Genomic DNA, 19,958 nt, shown 5'->3' on the forward strand with positions numbered 1-19,958 from the left:
CGGGGGGCGCCACCCGCGGGCGGAGGAGGGCAGCGGGAGGGCGATGTGGCCGCGGCGCTGCGGGAACCGCGCCGACAAGCGGCAGCGCGGCGGGTGCCGGCCGGGCGCTGCGGGTCCAGGCGGCGCCCCCGCGAGCACGGGCGGCGGGGCCCGGCGGCGGGCAGCGCTAGCGGCCGCCCTCGGCTCCCCGGGCGCGCTCGGGCGGCGGGGCCCGCGGCCGGGACGTATAAAGGCGGCGGCGTGTGCGGCTGGCCCCTGACAGCCCCGGGGCAGGGGCAGGGGCGAGCGCCGCGTCTCCCCGCCGCCCCCCCGCGGCGGCCCCCCCGCGGGCCCCGCCGGGCTCCCCGGGAGGCAGAGGGCGGGCGGCGGCGGCGGGGCTCGCTCGGCGGCCCCCGGCCCCCCCCCCCGGCGGCGAGGCAGGGCCGGGCCGGGCCGGGGCGGTTCCGCTCCGCTCCGCTCCGCAGCGCTCGGCGGGGCCACGTCGGGCCGCGTGTGCGCGGGGCTGAGCGCGGCGCCGTGACTGCGGAGTGAACTCGGCCGTGCCCAGCGGCTCGGCGGCGATAGGGGAGCGGGCTCCTGACGAAAGCGGAACTCGGCCGGGCCCATACAAATCAGAAAAGAGCCCGGCCGCCGCGGCAGAGGGGAGCGGAGCCCGCGGGGGCAGGGACGCCGCCGCCGCCGCGCTGCACGGAGCAGCGGCGCCGCGAGAGGCGCCTCCCGATCTCCATCCCGGCCCCGGCTCCGGCTCCGGCCCCGGCTCCGGCCCCGGTCCCGGCGAGCCCCGGACGGGACGGCCGCCAGCAGCGGGCTCGGCGCAGCGCGCACCGGCAGCGCTCGGCACCGCGCAGCGCTGCGCGCCCCGGGCGGCGGGCGCGGAGCACCATGATGAGCAGCTACCCGGACGCCGAGGAGGACGCGGTGGCGCTGCTGGCTCATGACAGCGGCGGCAGCAAGGAGCCGGAGCGGGGCAAGGAGGAGCTGGGCGCCGACAAGGGCCCCGAGAAGCCGGACCCCTCGCAGAAGCCCCCCTACTCCTACGTGGCCCTGATCGCCATGGCCATCCGGGAGAGCGCGGAGAAGAGGCTCACGCTGTCCGGGATCTACCAGTACATCATCAGCAAGTTCCCTTTCTACGAGAAGAACAAGAAGGGCTGGCAGAACAGCATCCGCCACAACCTCAGCCTCAACGAGTGCTTCATCAAGGTGCCCCGGGAGGGCGGCGGCGAGCGCAAGGGCAACTACTGGACGCTGGACCCCGCCTGCGAGGACATGTTCGAGAAGGGCAACTACCGCCGGAGGCGGAGGATGAAGCGGCCTTTCCGGCCGCCCCCGACCCACTTCCAGCCCGGCAAGACCCTCTTCAGCCCCGACAGCTACGGCTACCTCTCCCCGCCCAAGTACCTGCAGTCCACCTTCATGAACAACTCGTGGCCGCTGGCGCAGCCCCCCGCGCCCATGCCCTACGCCTCCTGCCAGATGTCTGGCGGGAACGTCAGCCCCGTCAATGTGAAAGGACTCTCGGGCCCGGCCTCCTACAGCCCCTACTCGCGGGTGCAGAGCATGGCGCTGCCCGGCATGGTGAACTCCTACAACGGCATGGGCCACCACCACCACCCGCACGCCCACCACCCGCAGCAGCTCAGCCCCGCCAGCCCCGCGCCGCCCGCCGCCCCGGCCGCCAACGGGGCCGGCCTGCAGTTCGCCTGCGCCCGCCAGCCCGCCGAGCTGTCCATGATGCACTGTTCCTACTGGGAGCACGACAGCAAACACAGCGCCCTGCACTCCCGCATAGACATCTAGGGAGGCTCCGACCGGCCGCCGCCGCAGAGTGCCCCGGCCCCGGCCCCGCTCCGCTCCCGCCGCGTTCCGTGCGCTGTCGTGTGCCTCCTCCTCCTCCTCTTCCTCCCTCTCCTCTCTAGCTGCGGATTCTCCTCTCTCTGTGCCCAAAGCGCGGCGGTGGGGAAAAGCCCCCCCTGCTCCGCGTCTGCTTGCAGGCAGCCTAAGCGCGGAGCCCGGGCGGGCTGCTCCCCGCTCTGTCTGTCTGTCTGTCTGTGTGTCGCTCTGTCCGTCCGTGTGTTCGTGCGTTCCTCGGGGCCTGGGGCTTGTTTTCTCGGTGCTTTTGGGGAGGGGGGGCGCAATGACAAGCAGGCCGGCTACCCCTCAACGCTCTGCCCCGTTAGAAGCCGGCCTCGGTGTTCTCGGGCTCGGCCCCGGGGAGCGCCGCGGGGCTGCGGCGGTCCCGAGGCCGGGGCCTAGGCGCTGCCGTGCGCCGCCGAGCTCGGCCTCCTCCTCCCCTTCGGCTTCTCTTTCTGCTTCCTCGGCCTGCAAAACACTGCGCTTCTTCCGAGCTGTGCCTTTTCTTCGAAATAGTGCTGACGGGGGGACTGTCGTAGCCGCAGGAGAAGTGCGATGTCGCTGGTTGTTAGAAGCCAACAAACAAAACCCGCCAGGGTCACTCGTGAAACGTTTCGGCAGCGGTAGATGTATTTTTAAAGGAGACAATGTCCTCTGAGGTCTTAAAAGTAATTTTATACAGGTCTAAAAAAATATTTTGATGTTATAAAAAGAAAAAAAAAAAAGACGGTTTCCTACGAAATTGGAATATTTTTCCGAGCGCATATTATTATTAATAATGAAAGTTTAAACTATCGTCTTCGTATTTTTCGACCCCAAATCTGGCCCAAAATGGATTTTCGGTAGGTTCTGCTTTTGAATGCTTGCCCTTTTTCTTGAAACGTTTTGATCCTTCGATTTTACATAGATTAATGTGAAAAGAAATAGCGTTTATAATACAGGGGCCAGTTCATAGCGATTTTATAAGTGTTTATGTAAGCTGATAGATGCTGTGGCATAGTACCATTTTGGGACCAACTTTTCTAGAGCGATCTAGCACTTTTATTGTACTTTCTAGCATTGTAAAGTCTCCAATAAAACGCTTTTCTTTCTCTCGATATCGTTGTCTTTCACTCCGCTCCCCCGCGCCGCTGTTCCGTCGGGAGGCGGCGGAGCTCCGCGCTCCCGGAGCCGCTCCCGGAGCCGTCCCGGAGCCGTCCCGGGGCCGCGGCAGGCGCGGGCCGGGCTCGGGATGCGGAGCGGGGCCGCTCGGAGCCGGCCGGGGCCTCTGCCAGGCGGCGGAGCGCGGCGGGACGGCGCTGCCCGGGGTCCCGGCGCTGCCGCGGCGCGGCGCCGGGCTCCGCTTTCGTTTCGGCCCCGCTTGCTCGGGGCCGCGGAGCCGCGCCGCGCTCTCCCGGCCCGGGCCCGGCCCCGCCGCCTGCCCGCGTACGCGGGGGCCCTCCCTCGGACGCCGGGCCGGGCCGGGGCCGCTTCCCCGCGGCCGGCGCGGGGATGCGGGGGTCCCGCTGGGCGCGGGTCGCTAGCACCCCGGGGACCCCCCCCCGGCGCTCGCCCTCCCGCCCAGGGCCTTCTGCAGCCTCCCTGCTCGGAGGACCGGGGCAGCCCCAGCACGGGCTCCGAAGCCGCAGCGTCCCGCACGGCGGGCACGGCCGGCGGAGCAGCGCTGGGCTGCCCGGCCTCGCTGCCGCCGGGGGCTTCGAGGTGCCGCCGGCCCCGGGCCCAGGGACGGCGCCGGGAGCGGTGTCGTGCCGTGCCGTGCCGTGCCCAGGCGGTGACCCCGCAGGGACAGAGCCCGGCCCGGCACTGCGTGGCCCGGCAGCCGGCTGTGCCCATAGCGAGAGCCAGGGAGCAGCGCTTTGAACCGGCGGTGGGCGATGGGCGCCCCGGGCAGCACGGCCTCCTTTCCCCAGGGCTCCCGGGGCGGGAGCGGGGAGCGGCGGGGAGGGGGCCAGGGAGGCCCCGGGCTGCCTTCTCCCGGGCTGCCCTCCCCCGGGTGCCGGGGGGGGCCGGGCAGCGGCGGCCCGTCCCGCCGGGGCCCTGCTCTCTTCGCCAGAGCTCCCCGGCCCCGGCGCGGCCCCCGCTCAGCCGGTGCCGCCGTCGCGCCCGTGGGATGTTTCTGCGATCTTTCTCCGTGTGTTATAAACAAAGGCAAGGCTGGATGTGAACTCGCGTGGTTTATTAAGCAGCCACCGTGTCCTGGGCACGGCCGCGGCTCCGCCGCCTCCATCTTTGCCTCCCCCCAGTGCGCACACAGCAGGCCGGGGTCGGCGGGACCCGGGCCGCGTCCTCGGCAGCGCCGCCGCAGCGGGGACGGGGAAAGCAGCGCCGGAGCCCCGCCGGGAGACGAACGGGAGCCCCGCCGCCCCCGGGCCGGGCTGCCCGCTCTCGCCGGGTGCCGTCGGGCGGTAGAGCGGTGCCCGGCTCGTCCTGCAGCTCCCGGAGCGTCCGCGGCTCCCGTTCGGCTCCCGGCGGGACCTCTCCGGCCTGGGGCAGCCACGGTGCTGCGCGGGATCGGGCCCCAGCCGAGCCGTAACCGGCCCCGGTGCCGAGCAGCCTCGTGGCCACGAACGGGCCGGCCCGGGCCGGGTTTGCCGCCGGGGCTTTGCTCGGCGCGGGGCGGGGACGGCTGCGGCTCGACGGCGTCTCCTCGCCTCGGGGCCCTTACGAAAGAAAGCGGCCGAGCGCCGGCCTGACGGCAGGAGCCGGCTCTGCGCGCAGGGCGACGCCCTGGCCCCGTTACGCGACGGCCGCGGGCGGGCGGCAGCCACACGCCGGGGGCCGGGGGGCTCGGGGCCGCCGGCCCGGCCGAGCCGCCCGCCCTGCCGGAGCGGCCCCGGGTTTGCGCAGCGCTGGCGAGAGATGAAAGCGGAGGAGCGGGGACTGTTTTCTCCCTGCACGGAGCGGGCGTGGAAAGAGCCTCCCCGAGGCTCCCACCGGCCCCCGGCCGCCCCAGGGGCAGTGCCGGGCCCGGGGCGCTGCTGTGCGGCCGCCGCTTCTCCTTCCCCGCCGCTCCTTGGCGCAGCCGTCGAGCCCTGCCGGTGCTCGGCGGGTGGCACAGCTCTGGGAGCCGGGAGCGCTCTCGGCACGGCCCGGCACGGCCCGGCACGGCTGCCCTCTGCCTGCGGCCCGGCGGGAGAGCCGGGGCAGCCGCCGTCGCGGGGCGCTGAGGAGGACCCCCGGGAGCGGCGGTGGCCCGGGGCGCCCCGGCTCCTGTCGCCGGGGCCGGGCCGGGGGGGCGCTGGGGCGGGGACGGCGGGGCCGGGGCCGGGCTCCGGGGGGGGGAGGGGGCACGCAGCCGGCTCTCACCTTGCGGCCCCCTCCCGCCCCGGCCGCTGCGGCTGTTTGATACCGCCTGATTCCTGGTATTCTTGTCCGTGTTTTAAGTCGTGAAAAAGTCATTTCCAGTCCCATGGTCCGCGTTTCACCCTGAACTCATTGAAAAGAGAGTGCGGGGTCAGGACTGTTTATTATACAACCAATTAAAACAGGAAAATATGCAAAGGCTTCATTCAGCGAGATCCGGCTATTGTTAAGCCGAAAACGATATTTTGGTTTCAGAAATAAAAAAGTACGTTTGTTACTTAAAAAAATCTCCGTTCTGCGTGTGTGACGGCCGCGGGGACGAGCTGGCAGCGCCGCCAGCCCCGGTGCGCCCCGCCCGGCCGCCGCTCGGGGCCCCGACGGGCGATGCCCGGGGCCGGCCTCAGGGCGCTCCGCAGCCCCAGCGGCGGCCGCAGCCCCGCGGTTCGGAGCCGGGGGGAGCCGGGGGGCGGCCGCCAGGTGCCCGCTGCCCCCCGCGCATCCTCCTTGCCGGGGTGCGCGGCCCCCCCGGGCTGGGCTCCCAGCGCCGGGAGCGGGCGGGGGGGGTCCGACGGGGGCTCGGCGCCCGCCCCAGGTAGCCCCCGGGGCTGCGCTCAGCAGCGGGCCTGGGAAGCGCTCCCCGAAACAATCGCTCGGGCTGGCCTAACCCGATGAGTTTACTTTAGTCCCCGAGCTGTATTGAAAACATTAGCTCTGCTTCTTGTGGTTGTTTACAGCGTGTTGGTCCCGGCACCACGGCCGCCCTTCTGGAGGAGTCTCGCAGAACTGAGGCGGAGGGAAACCAACACAGAAGTGGCTCGAAAAGCGTGATGGCAAATGATTAATCAAATCCGAGCCAGGAAGGCGGAGGTAATCAATGAGTTTTCACTTATAGTTTACTCGGATGGACATCTTTCTCCTTTTTCTGCCTCTAAGTTCGGAAACCACACGGGGGTTCATTAGCCAAACAAGCAGCTGCAGGGCTCGCTGGGCTGGTGGGAACTCCTTCCAAATGGGCTCCGTGCTTCTGAAGCGGAGCCCGGCTGTCGATAAAACCGCGTGCTCGCCGCAGCCCCGGCACACGCAGCCTCGGCGGGCACAGAGGCCGGGCTGCGCCCCAAAAAGCCGAGCCCCGGCCCGGTCCCCCGGGGCTGCCGGCGAGCACACGGAGCCCGAGCGCACGGCGCAGGGGAGCGCGCCCGGACGGCCCCAGGCGTTGCAGGGCGAACGCCGGGCTCCTTTCGGGAAGCCAGCTCGGCTGGGACCTCGAGGTGCGGCACTGGCTCCGCCGGCTCCGCTTTCGGGGCTGGAGCCGCCCGTGCCGGCCCGGGGAGCCGCGAGGTGCCCGCACACCGCCCGCCCCGGGGCGCCCCGAGGGCGCAGCCTCCTCCCGCCACCGGCGGAGGCTCGGGGTGCCGGAGCGGATCCGTGTAAACGCCACAGCCCTGCTGGCACGTGGGTTTGTCACCTACCTTCGTTTAAGTGACTTCTCTCTCGGATTTTTTTTCGCACGCAACGCGAATAGCTCGTTCGGAGCGGTCACACGGTAACGGAGCGGAACGTCCCGTTTCCCTTTTAACACCGTTTTCGATTAAATTGGGCAGCCCGGCGTTGACGCCGCCAGGAAAGCGAAGCGGCGCAAAGCACCGCAACCTGCGCTCCGGCCCCCGGCAGAGCATCTCCCAACAAATGCGGGCACCTCTAGCTCGCGGCGGGGGCGGCGGGGGCACCGAGAGCCGTGCAGCAACGGGAAATTGTCCGTGGGAGACGGCGGGGAGCCGGTCCCTGATTTCGAGGCTGCCGGGGGAGCTTTCAGCTCGCTGGGAAAGCGACGCTCGCCGAGAGCCTGCCTTCGGGTCCCGCTGCCGGCTCAGCCCAACAGCCAAGTTAGCGCCGCGCTGTTGGAGATACGGCGCCTGTTTACGCGCGTTTCCCAACGATAACCGTGATTTTTCAGCCCCTTTTTTCTTGCTATCGTTATGTTTCGTGAAAACCCAAACAAGCAATAAAGGACGGGGGGAAGCCGAGCACAACTTGTGGGGTAATGCCCTGAATTATCGAAAGGGGGGAAAAAAACAGAAAGGAGTCACTTGCTAGGCATCCTTTTTTTTTTTTTTTTTTTTAGGTGTTGCTTTTAACAAAATATTCGGGGAAAAAAAAAAGAAAAAAACAAACAGGAGGCAGACTTGGTGATGATGTGCTCGGCTCCCTCTGCTCCCCGCTCCGGGAGGCGATGTCCCCCGCCCGGGGACAACCAAGTGCCCCTCTCCGAGGCGGGCTCAACGCCAGAAACCGGCGGCACCGGGCGAGGCTGGGAAGGGCTCCGGGGAGCGCCGGGCTTCAGGAGCCTGGGGGCTGGCAGCCCCAGCCCTGCCTCCGTTCGTTTGCAGCGAGGTGTCGCAGCGGTTTTCAGAGGCTTTTCCCGGCGGTGCTGGCTCCTTGTCCCCCGCCGTGCCGGGGAGGATGGCGGCAGCCCCCGGCCAGCCCCGCTCCTTCCCGGGGCTCCCGGCTCGGACCTCGCAGCCTGCCGGGCAGCTCTGCCGGGGGAGCAGAAATGGGAACCACTTGTTTAAACATGCCAAGGTCCCCAAATCTCTGCGAGCCATCGCAGAAGGGTTTTTTCCCTTCCCGGAGTGGGAAGGGAGTCAGGGGATTACAGGCAGGAATGTCTGCTCAGGCTGCTGCAAGCACCGCAAGAGCTCGCCTTGCCTTTTTCTTTTCCCCATCAGTTTTTCCATTCCTAGAGGAGAATTTTTCAGTATCTGAATCAAAGCGCAGTATTCCAACTTTTGCTGTTGTTGTTTTGTTTTATCTCAGCCCCTTTTCATGTTTCCAGTTAAAAAGTGACAGATTCGGTGGAGCTCTCGGCTGTTTCCCATTAGAGGCGGGGAGTTCACCGAGGTGCCGGCCCGATGCTCCGCAGCCCAGAGCACCAATAGGGCCGGGGAGCCGCGGGGGCCCGGGGGCGAGCCTGAGGCGGCAGCGAAAGGAGCAGGGGTCGGGAAGGAGCCTGCGGCGGTCCCGGCCACCTCGCCCGGCTCGGCACTGCTCGGCCCGCATGGCTCGGCACGGCTCGGCGAGGTTCGGCCCGGCTCTGCGCAGCTCTGCACAGCTTGGCACGGCTCGGCACGGCTCTGCACGGCCCGGCCCGGCTCGGCACGGCTCTGCACGGCCCGGCACGGCTCTGCACGGCCCGGCACGGCTCTGCACGGCCCGGCACGGCCCGGCGCTGCCCCCTGGCGGAGCCGCCGCCCCGCGCAGCGCTGCTCTCCCGGCCGCCGCCGCTGTCCCCCCGCGGGCTGCGGGCAGCAGGCCCGGCCCGTGCCGTGCACCCCCAGGGGTCCCCTCGGCGCACCGGGGCCTTGCGAGCCCCGCAGGTCGGGAGGGCCGGCGAGCGGGGCGCAGAGCAGCGCCTGACGCGAGCGGGACGAGGTGTCGCGTCGCCTGCAGGGCCACATGCACCTCTAAACGCGTGCCGGATACAACGCACCTTCATAAACCCCCTCCTCCTGCAGCTGAGTCCTGAGCACTGTAGTTCAGGTTTAGGAACCGTTTTGTGCTCGTGTGCTGAAGTTTTAGGTGATAAATCTTCATTTCCTACCCTTAGAGCAGGAAAATCCGCGTGCGGTCTGTTGATCTTGAGCTAAGGAGCGAGTTTGTGATTGCAAAATGTGCAAATAGAATAAAAGAGCCCAGGCTACAGAAACACCCCCTTCCCCACGCTCGTTCGCTAATGCCCAGACACAGGAGGGCTGCCTGCTGCCAGCAGCACCGGGTGCTGGGGGTCCTAGCACAGCTGGAGGTGCTCACACCTCATTAGCTCCCACGTGGATGCTCACGTTATTCGATCAGCTGTCGCCTTGTAGTTGAAAAGGAGCTGCATATTCGTAAAGTATTTGAAGAAGCAGTTTGCTATAGAAAATCCAGTGGGGAGGGTTCCAGAGCAAGCCCCCCCCTCTAGCACGTGCCTGGCAGAGGGAGAGCACAGGGGTGGTGCTGGTCCTTGTGCCTCTGCTGGCACCCCCGCCGCAGGACGAGCCGTGGTGGTGGCACCTCCACTGCCAGCACAGAGGCACGGGTGGCAGCTGAATCCCCTGAGCCTTTGACTGCCCAGATTTGGCAGCTTCACAAGGCCACCGCCCCTTTCTGTGCTGCCACCTGAATGCCACGTACCACGTTGCAGAGTGTTATTTTGCAATGGAAAGGCCTCAGTGAGGGGAGCATCATATGATGAGCAAGGAGACACGCCTAAGTTTTCTAGGGCTGTTTTTCCTTTTGCTCTTTCATCTTCTGAGTGATGAATAAAGGGGAGAGCAGAGCCAAACTGTGGAGCACCCACAGCTTGAAGCAGGGAGTGGGTGCTGGATGCTCCTGAGTGAAGGCTCTCACTTCACATCGGGAATTCCAGAAGGAGTGGGAAATTTTGTTGCGGTTTATCTTTATAGCTACTGTTATATTTGTTTACAGTTCGAGCAAGATTGGGGTGTTGCTGCAATACCACAGCATGCGAAGCAGCCCCAGCTTCTGGGAGCCTCTATATTTCTGTAGTGGTTTCAGGCTGTTGCCCACCCCAGATGAAGGAGAGCCTCGCTCATGAAGACCTTGCCAGGACTGCAAGCGCTGCACCTTCACTGGTGCAAATCAGTGCAGAAGTAACAAAGTCAGCTCAGCTTCGTTGTACGAGGTGAGGATTCCTACCACTATTGGCACATTTGCTTAATAGTATTTCTTTCTTAACAGTACTTCTTTTTTATTATGTAGTGCTTTGTGTCACCATGCTGCAGAGCAGAACAACTGTCACAAGTTAACTTTTGTCCTTTTTTTCCCGGAGAGCTGAAAGAAATGGATCACTTTCTGGCCACCACTTGCTGTTTTCCGGCTAGAAGTCAGGGAGGAGGCTCACCTGCTTGAAAGCCAGGTGGAGCAGGAGAGGGACAGAAAAGATGAAGCTCTGTGCGTGGCTGTGTTCTCAGCCTACTTGGAGGAGGGTGCCTGTGGATTCGGCACCAGTGGATCTGACACAACGTGAGAAGTGTTTTTCTGTATCACTTACATTGTAGCTGAAATGTGAAATGAGCCCCATGTGGCAGCAGCCAAAGGAAAGAAAAAGGGAGAGGGGAAAAAAGAAGCACTCTCCAAAAGTTTCAGTTATCCCTCGAAGCTATATTACAACATATACTCCCCTAATTGAATCAGTGTGAGAACTTTTCCCCTCCACTTAGATCAGCGCTAGTCTCTGTCCACTTCTCCCTGGAGACGCACACATTTGATACAAAGATGTGCAGGGGACACCCGCACCTAGGGTAGGATTTTAACATTTGGTTTGTGCTTTAATGTCTGAAAAGGAAATGTCAATTCTGACGTGCCTTTTCCACAATCCATTACGATGTTCTCCCTCTTTCCTTCCCTTCTTTGTAGACTTTGCGCCAGGGTGCAATGCAGGAAAGTTGTGTCTGAGTAAAAATTATTGGATCTGCCCTGAGAAGGCAACAGATTTATAGATCATTTCCCATGGGTTTGTTGGGAGGAATCAATAAAGCTTAGAAATACTGGTGGTGTCTGTGAAGAGCTGTTAGCGTGGCTGTGGGCTCACTGCTGCTCTAGCCCTGCCACCCTGTGAGTCTCGATGGGGAGTTGCCAGCGAGTGCTTCCTTTTCACCTGTGAAGGACCTGGCAATGCTCGTGAACCTTGTGAGCCCTCAGCCATTCAATTTGCAGGGCATTTTGAGAAGAATGGAGAAAATCTGCACCTCTCAAAGCATCAGAGCTATTACATAGCACAAAATTAATTGACAGCTCAGAAAGCACAAGCGACTGACACCCGAGGACACGTCTGTTCTCTAAGTATTCACATGTGCGAAACAATACGTGATCGGCCCAAACATATGGCTCTTGTATCAAGTACATGGAATCAAGTTGAATTACGAAGACTTTGAAAAGGTCCTCTGCTTAAATGTACACGTCTCTCTGAAATGTCCAGCTCAGCTTAGTGCAACAATTAAAAACAGATAGATTGTCAGGAGGCATAGACTGGGGTTAGAGTTAATTCAGTATGAAAGAACTGAGTGACTGGGAATGAGGGAGAGGAGCACAAGCAGCAGGAAAGAAGCAGGAGTGAGTGGAGGGATGAAATGCTAATCGGGGGGGTAGGGAGAGCCAGAAATAGAAGGTGTTGAAGGAAAGAAGTGAAAACAATAATAGGAAAAAATGAAGAAAGGATATGAGATTGGAAAGAGAGGGAGAGTAGAGAGAAAAAAATGTCAATTTTCTTGTGTAATCTGACAGCTTTCACTTTAGGCGTGCAAAGGATGAGAGCAGACCTAAAGGCTACTACTTACATATGAAAAGTATGTGGGAGGGTCTTCTTTTGATGGTTAGATATTTATACACATGCAATTGTATAAATGAAACTACATATTCATTGCAGTTTCTCTGAGGATCCTGCACGGTCCCCTGGAACCAGTTTTCCCCACGCTGTGTGTCTGGCAGCACTAACTCCTTCCCGCGTGCCATGCCGTGAGCCAGGGCTTTCTGCTTCACCTTGCCGTTGGTTTCCGTCTCGCTTTTGCAGCTCTGGAGGCTGTTTCTCACCTCCCTGCTCCATGGTTCCCGGTGAGCTGACAGCCCCTCCGACCTCAGGGCTGTCTGCCGAGGTACTGCCGTTGCTGGCAGTTGCTGTTTCCTGACGTTGATATTCATGGCAATATTTTCATTACACGCTGGCAGTTCCCACTTTTGTCAAATGTTTTATTGTTGAATCAGTTGGGTATTTTTATTCCATTTCTCTGTCTGCAACCTGCTGGTAACATTGGCATTCACTTTCAAAGTTGTTTGTTTTCTTTTACTAAAAAGTCACTGAGTTATAATTTAATCTAAGGCAACGCTGTCTGATAGTTTAACAGTAGTAAATATTGATCAGAATCTACCTCTGCCTCCTCTAAAACAGGCCCTTTGTTGTTTTAACGCCATCTCCCATCTTTGGCTTGGGGGCTACTGAGCCCATGGGTTGCATACCTTTGACTAAGAGACTTTCTACTTGTGCCCAGGAAGCTGTGGTCTGTGGTTGTATGAAGAATAACAGATGCAAAAATGGATTTGACACAATCATCCACCTAGCTTCAGGAAGGCTGTCCCAGGGAGCTGGGAACAACAGATGAGGCTTCTGCCTCCAGCAGGTTGGTGTGATGCCCACGTTCCTAAGAGAGCTGAGCATCCTCAGGAACTCCTGGAGCCTGCTGGCGCTCCCTGCTGCCCACCTGCCCGCACACCGGGCTGGCTCTTCTCAGCAAACCAAATAGACGTTTTCTGGGTTTTCCTAGCTGATCACAAGATTTGTTTCAAAGCTGCCCAGGGGCCCTGAATGTGATCCCGTGCTTCAGGTCAAACTATCACATCCATTGACCTCAATGTCATCAAAATTTGGTTGTGCTTTCTGCTGAACTGCCCACTGCAACGGCAGTCTGCACGCATGCACACAGACGGGCTGTGGGTTTTAAGCCTGTTTGCCAGATTGCTGCTAACACAAATAGCAGAAAAATATTTGGCATCAGCCATCTCTCCACAGACAGTGTGTTGTGGATAGCAGAAAATTCCCTTGTCTTGCACATTCAGGGATTTGTTGCTGGGTGTCTACCTGGGTGAGCGTTCCCCTCCAGCTGGCTCCCAGGCTTGCACTTGTTCCCAGTTTTCTGTGAGCCATTCCAGCTCCATTTTGTCTTGCTTTAGAGGTTCTGCCCAGGGTGTGAGGGCGGTCATTTTCTTTCATAAACTGTGGAGAGCTTCCTCTTCTCCAAAGGCAACTTCAGATCTTTCTCTGATTGCACAGGTCCCTTGTCCCTCCAGGGAGGGCACCCTTTCGAGGAGTCCAAGGGATCAGCACGCTTGGTGATGGAAACTTTATTTCCTGGTGCTGTTAGAAATGGTGTCTTTGCTTTTTGTTAGTGACCTGCATGCTTAGTTCATGTGCCCAGTTATAGCTGACATTGTTCAAAGCACTTTTACTGAGGTACAAGGTTTTCTAGCAAAAGCGTGACTTACAGATTTGTTAAACATTATATCGTTAATTTCTATTTTTTTTCTGGGGAAAAAAAAAAAAGCTTCCAACCATTTTTGGACTGTTTCTGAATGTCTTCTCTGCTGTTTTACATAAAAATATGAGTGGAATTTTACCATTTTCGCCCAGCTTTCAACCCATTTTTCATAATTCTAACAGTTCTGTTATTTTGTAAGAAAAGAAACAGAAACCTGGATGTTTAATATTTAACAATGCCTTATTGTCTCATTGCTCTTGGAAAAGGGAATGGAAGAGGAAAAACCTCCCATGCAGCTATAAACAAAGCAGAAGGAAGTGAGTTCACTATCCACGGGAAAGCACAGCTCTCCCATGAAGGAGATTTTTATTTCATTTGAGGGGAAATGCACCACCGCTCCATTATGAGCGCTTCTTTCCATTAGGCTGCAATAATGAAAGTCTCGTCAGGAAACCCCAAATCTGCCCTTTACATACCCTGTGCACCTTGGTAGTATTTCTGATGAAGCTAGTGATGAAAATGGCTCATAGTTTACAAAGGTTGAAGTCAATGATAAAATTCTTATTGAATTCAGCGATGCAAACTTAGACTTGCTAGGGAGAAAGAAATACTGTATTCTTCCTTTCCAGAGGTGTCACTTTTAGTGTCTGCTCAAATCCCACCCCTGCTCTTCAGAGCACCCTCCTCCCTCATCCAGCCTTGGGTATCCCTTTACCTTGTCCTCATCTTTGACCTGCCTCTGGGCATTATAATGACCTAGACACCCTTGATCATAGGCATCAGCAAGCCACTGGAGGTCAGGGTTGTTACCACTAAATATAGTAAAAAAAAAACAAAAAAAAAAAAAGAAAAGTAAGTTAAAGCTTTTGAGGAAATTAAAGGGACGGCATAAAAATAACCCCAATGTTTTAATAAAATGAGAGAGAAATAGAGACAGAACAGAACAAATCAACCAGATAAAAGCTTCTTCTAGAGTCAGGCTGAACCAAAAGACCATTGGAGAATGGGGTCAAAATGGTTAAAAAAAAAAAAAAAAAGTCTGCAAGCTCAGTGATCTTTCTGAGAATAGCAGAAAAATGGCAAACAGCTAAATAAAGTACAGAGTTATGGTCATGGCTACATAATGCAGAAATTAGTTATATCCTCAGTTTTAGAGCCTTAAGTGAGTAAGAGGAGTGTGTAACACATCGCAGCATGAGCTTTTTTGGGGATACGTGCAACATCTGGTTCAGCATGACTAGAGAAAGAGGCTGTGGTAGCTTATTTAACGTCTCAGGTTTGATAAAGCACACATAAAACTGAGAATCCTAATTTTATTCCCTTTCTTCAATGCTCAAGGGCTCTCTGTGCTGTACTCCATTTTCAGGTCACCACTTGTCTAATGCTCCAGATGGAAGAGCCGGCCCCAAACCCACTGAAATAAGTCGTTCTCTGGAGCACCCAGGTAAAGCAGAATGTTGTGCCAAGGGAGGCACAGCGTGCCACGCAGCAGAAGGGGCTGCTCGGATGCAGCTGCCACGTACAAGGCATTGCAGCCAGCACAGGTCACGCATTTCCCTTTGCAGGGGGGGAAATTGTTAGTGACATCTCCACGGAGACCAGCACCAGAAATACAGGGGCAAGAAGTTTAAATTTTGTACTCAGAATATGAAAGACCTGAATGGCAGCACTTGTTAGTGTTTGTAGTATTAGAGACCTTATACTGAAGAAAAATCCCTTGAGACTCACTCCTGGAGCACTGAAGAGGTCAGTTCCCACTTACATGGATTATATTGTGGATAGGACAGGGTGGAGAACTTGCATTCACAGAGGAACCCTAAAAAGAAGAAAGAAAGAATATATGACAAATATATAGAGAGAAACATCAGATTAAGTACCAATTTGGCAACAAGAATTTCTTTTCCTGCTCTGCAAGGAACTCTAGAAAAAGGAAAGAAATATTACTAATAAAATCAGTAAAGATACAAAATAGTCTTTTCTTTCTCATATCCTTAGTTTATTTTGTTCCTGTATTTAGCTGCTCTGGCAGTTTATAATTTCAACATCAGGAAAATGTGAGAGTATTTGAGTAAAGTGATATGCTGAAGTCAAGAGGCTTCCTGCCAGCAGAGAAGAACTGAGGGCTTCTTGTTCAAAGGATGCTCTGAGGTGGTTCAGCTTAACCTGGTGCTTATCCCACAGTGAAGTTCAAATTTGACTCCAAGCAAATTTGTCCTTGCAGTTTTCTCAGCCTGAGGATTTCCACAGCTGCTGTAGCTGCCCAACCAATGTACAGAGTGGATTTGTGCCCATGGCCTTGTAGGGAAGGGAGCAATGGGCCAGTCTGGGGGGCTGTACAGACCCCTTGTGAAAGCCTGCATGTCAACAACCGCAAATAGCACCGCATCAACCCATGGCAGATATTCCCTCTCTGAAAGCTCCTCCAAGAGAAGGTAGGTGATGTTGCTTATGGGGCAGAACTAAAGGTAGTATGAGGACATGCGAGCTCCCAGACAAGCTCCTTTTACACTGAGTTTTGGTTTTGGAGAAGATGCTGCCCTTCAGACACACATTTTCTCCTTTGGACAGTATTCAACATCTCAGTCCCATTGCTTAAGGCCCATGGTAAGGTAGTGATTATATCTTCTGTCATGAGAAAATGTTCGGGTCACAGTTGACTTCTTCAAGGTCATATCCTTATTATTCAAGTCGAATGGGAAATGTTAACAAAGTGATTCCCTGGCCCTTCACTTCCTGAGAAAATGCAAATTTATCGGAACAAACGCTTGATTTAATTATTTATTTATTTAATTTTCACATTGAAGATTCTCAGTATGTCAAAATATTCTATTTCCCATCCAGGAGGAGAAAAGGAAGTGTTGATATCTCAAAAATTTGGGTTGAGTTGGGTTTTGTGGTGATATAAACATGCAGAAGGAATATGGCCAACCGGCCATGTCTAGAAGTGTGAGAAACAGTACCAACCACAGGGAGTGACCCTGCACTGCTTTGGCTGGAGTGACTCAGCACTACTGACTGTCAAGAACTGACCCTGGGCAGGTTGGCCGAGCCTTGCAACTGCTGCTGCGCTCGTTCAGCCACACCAGCTGCGTCACCGATGGTTTCCCTAGCCATAAGCCAGAGGAAGCAGGCAGACAATAGCTGCAGTGGTAGGAAGCTTTCCAGCCTCACCCCTGCTTCCTCCCTGCAGGAGGGGTATTACCTGCCTGTCTGCTCCTCTCCGCCAGCTTCACCTTCCTGCAGTCCTCCGGCTGGGACAGAGGGAGCTGTCTTCAGAGTCCTGCAGAAATGAGATTGTTCTCAAGTTTTTGCCAGTGCACTGTTGCAAGCTCTGTAGAAACTGAGGCAGCATTAATAGCTCTACTTTTGCTATATGAAAGAAGAAGGACATTCGGCTCTAATACATCAGCAAAAGTTAAAGCAGTTTCTGCCTTCTCTGTTACACTATGCATCAACGAGAATGTGGTAAAGTGCTTTTTTGTACTGCTTAGCATCTGACATTTCAGCACATCTTGTAACTGCGCCTGGGGAGAGCACGATGTTGCTATATTTGTACTTGCAGACTTGGAACGAGAATAATATCTGGAGAGATGTGATGTGCACATTGAATGTTTTCCAGGGGGGCTGAGGAAATCCAGCACAATGAAGTGTGAGCTGTCTTGAAACTTCAGGTTGCTAATGGAGGGAGGCAGAGCACATATCATTTTTGAAATGGAACTGAAATTGTAGAAACTTGTGCCTGCTTCTCCAAACCCTGCTTAACTGTGGGATCACACATACCATAGTAAAACACTGAAATATGGTAGTTGCTTTTTTTTTAATTTTTTTTTCCGAGTTACCCTCGAAATACGTTGTTCCTTAATTTTGTCTCCTAGGATGTCAGTGGTGGAGACGGCACCTCTCTCTAGTCATTTCAAGAGGGAGCTGTTGCTGTTACAAGAGCTATCCTTAGGCAAGCCAAGCTTTTCCTGCTGAGGCCTGGAGGGGCTGTGATGCAGCACTGCTTTGCTGCAGTCACCTTACTTCACAGCAGCAGTCTCCCCCCACACTTCTGTCCCAACTGTTTTCTGTCAGATCCCTTCTTGCCTATTAGTGAGGTCTCTGGAATCACCACAAGCTTGTAGTCAGCAAAGCTACTCCTGTTGTAAGTGTCAGGGCCCTGAGGGCACTAATAGGCCCTAATTAGCCTGATCAGCTTTACCTGGAGTCTCCACCCCACACCCCTGCCTGTGGACCCAGGAACCCAGTTCAGCTCCTTATGGGGCCTTCAGTCCCTGCCTGAGCCCCATGATGTGAGTGCTCGTCTCTAGCTCAGCCCCAAATGTGCTTGGCCATGGATCCTGCTTATCTGGACCCCAACTGATGTGGTGATGTCCCAACCTGGCCTCTGACCTGCCTTGTTGCTGTGGATGTGCCTCACAGACTGCCACAGGGACTGGTATGTTGGTAATGTAGTGAGGAAGCAGCTGCCTTCTGATATGGGAGGTGGGCCCGACATCTAACCTCACCATCCTCCTGAGGAGGAAGCAAATTATGTCTGGAGGCAAAGAAATTCCCTCATGTGAGGTACAGGAGTTCCTTCCAGGCAGCTTTGTGCTGGGAAGGTCAGCGTGTCCTAGCAGGTAGAGATAAACTGCAGAGAAAAATGGTAAAACTCTCCTGTCTGCCTTCCACTGCTTTTCAATACTTATTCTTAATTAGCTTATTTGAAAGTTGTTTCTCCCTTCTAGGTTCCTTTCTTTGCTGCTCTCTGGGTTCTGCTTTGTCTCTTTTTAAGAGTAACATCATTTCCCAGGTCTCCTTTGCTTCTTCATTCACCTGTGCTTTGCTGGTAGTATTTCTTGTTTCCAGCAGAGGATGCTAAGGCTGCTCTTAAAGCTAGCAGGGCTCCAAGGCAGCGTGAGGCTTTCTCTCCTTCCAGAAGGCACTTGGACTCACGCATTTCAGATAAGCCCCTAGCTCTCAGGGGCTTTCTGCCCCAGCTCAAAGCTGCTGCCCAGGCTGCCAGGGGATGTGTCCTCTTCCTCCTGGCATCTGGCCCCGTTCCCTGCCCTCCCGCACAGCCGCCTGAGCTGCGGGCTCAGAGGGGATTGCACGTGGGGCCATGAGAGGTCATAGCATGGGTAGGTGAAAACACAGACACCTGGGATGTTCCTGGAGCCAGGATATTGGAAGGACTTCTTATCTGTCTGTTGGGGTGGTGGGTTTTTGGTGTTTGTTAAGGAGCGGTTGGGAAGATTCTTGCTGAGCTTGTTTCATGGTGTCAGATGCTTGTTTTCTCCCCCTGCCATGAGGAATTCCTTTCTCTGCAGGCCTGGAGCTCTAGCCCTGAGCAGTGGCTCACAGCTCGCACACTAACAACAGGCCCGTTGGGCAGAGCAGAGCCTCGGGCTGTTGGTGGCTGCCTGCAGACGGTCCCCCAGCTGCTGACTCCTGCAGTCCCTGTGTTGGGCCCACGTGGGAGTTACAGAGAGCCCTTTGGAGGCACGGGGAGCTGTGACATGGTTGCTCCCAGTGGAACCAGCTACCGCCTTTCCTGCTGCTGTAGGCAGCTTTTCGGGCACCTTCGTCCCAGGGTGCTGAGCTGCAGGATGCTGCGAACCTGGGCCCTGTCAGGCAGTACCGTGCCATGCCTGTGTTTCTGGCAGCAAAGGAGGATCTGCTGCTGCCATCTTCTCTGGGCCTAAGAGAGGCCTAAGGCTCCTCTGACAAATTGTTCTGCTTCCAGACCTGGCAGAGCATGCTTTCTGTCATGTTTTGCTGTTGTTTTGCCGTTTAGGCTGGAGCATTTCACTAAGTGATTCCATGTCAAAACTTCTGCTTTGGCCGTGCAAAAGAATAAAGAGCTTCACGTGCTCAATTATCTACGCTGTTCTCCTTCTGCTTGTGAAACTGTGGCTATGCCAAAGGACCTTTGGGAAGTTTTCTCTGAAACTGACAAACACCAGTGCTATGTAACTGAATACCATGCTGTGGAGGTGAGGGCAGCGTTCGCTGAGGCGTTACCGTGAGGGCTTCCTGCTGCCCCTCGGGCTGAGGGCACGCCGAGCTCCGCCACCCGCCGGCGGGGCCGGGCCCTGCGCCCCGAGCCCCGGTACCCCCAGAGCCGAGGCTCGGGCCCTGCGTTGGCTCCTTCACCCCGCAGGGCCCGGCTGGGGCCGCTGAGGCCGCCAGGGGGCACCGCGGGCCTGGCGCGGAGGCCCCGCCGCCGAGGGGCTGCCGAGGCCCTGCCTGGCCCCCGCCGGGGGTGGCGGCGGCGGGGACGGGCCGGGAGCGGCGCTGCTCGTGGGGGCCGGGGGCTCCGCTGCCGGCTGCGGCAGGGCTGGCGCTTCGGCTGGTGCTCAGTCAGAGAAATGGGGTGTTGGTGTGTGGTGGTCGTGAGCGACATCCTCGTCCTGTGGTAGTGGTGCTGCCTGCTGGGGTCCTCAGCCCTGCTGGCCTGTGTGCCGGGGGGGTTAGCAGCCTCCTTTGCAAGTACCCAGCCGAGAGGTTACTGCCCTTGCCCCAGGTGGGATCAGGCCGGCTTATAAAAATACATCTGGTCCCTTTTGGACACAGCAGGAGTCTCGGCTCAGGTTAGATCTCATGGGAATGGGATCCACGGGTTAATAATATGCTGTAGGGAAAGTGATTTACCGTTTTAAATATTTCCTTCAAAATTGTGTTGAAGTCTTCTTACTCTTCTAATAACAGAAGAGGGTAACTAGTTAATGAACATTTTTTATTTAAGTTTCCTTAAGCACACTTTCTATCTAGCCAGTACCAGTCTTGTCA

At 57.3% G+C, this 19,958-nt stretch overlaps 2 protein-coding genes across 4 annotated transcripts in view; both read left to right on the plus strand.

Moving 5' to 3' along the window:
* PIK3CB (phosphatidylinositol-4,5-bisphosphate 3-kinase catalytic subunit beta) overlaps positions 1–19,958 on the plus strand; it is a 129,165-nt gene that overhangs the window by 2,332 nt on the left and 106,875 nt on the right. For 2 of the 3 annotated variants that reach the window (XM_040566637.1, XM_040566638.1), the window contains exon 1: positions 17,462–17,622. The gene's annotated coding sequence lies outside the window, so the exon portion shown is untranslated. Of the gene's footprint in view, positions 1–5,891; positions 6,025–17,461; positions 17,623–19,958 lie in introns of those variants that run through there. The other variant, XM_040566639.1, reaches the window with a different exon arrangement.
* Positions 473–2,951, plus strand: FOXL2 (forkhead box L2). The gene has a single exon (XM_040566648.1). It carries the CDS (start codon positions 883–885, stop codon positions 1,798–1,800), a length of 918 nt encoding a protein of 305 aa, XP_040422582.1. The 5' UTR covers positions 473–882; the 3' UTR covers positions 1,801–2,951.

Source organism: Cygnus olor, chromosome 9 (assembly GCF_009769625.2).
Source record: "Cygnus olor isolate bCygOlo1 chromosome 9, bCygOlo1.pri.v2, whole genome shotgun sequence".
Classification (NCBI taxonomy): domain Eukaryota; kingdom Metazoa; phylum Chordata; class Aves; order Anseriformes; family Anatidae; genus Cygnus; species Cygnus olor.

Excerpts from the sequence above, each read along its gene's own strand:
- FOXL2 (XM_040566648.1), top strand. The coding sequence starts at position 883 with ATGATGAGCAGCTACCCGGACGCCGAGGAGGACGCGGTGGCGCTGCTG.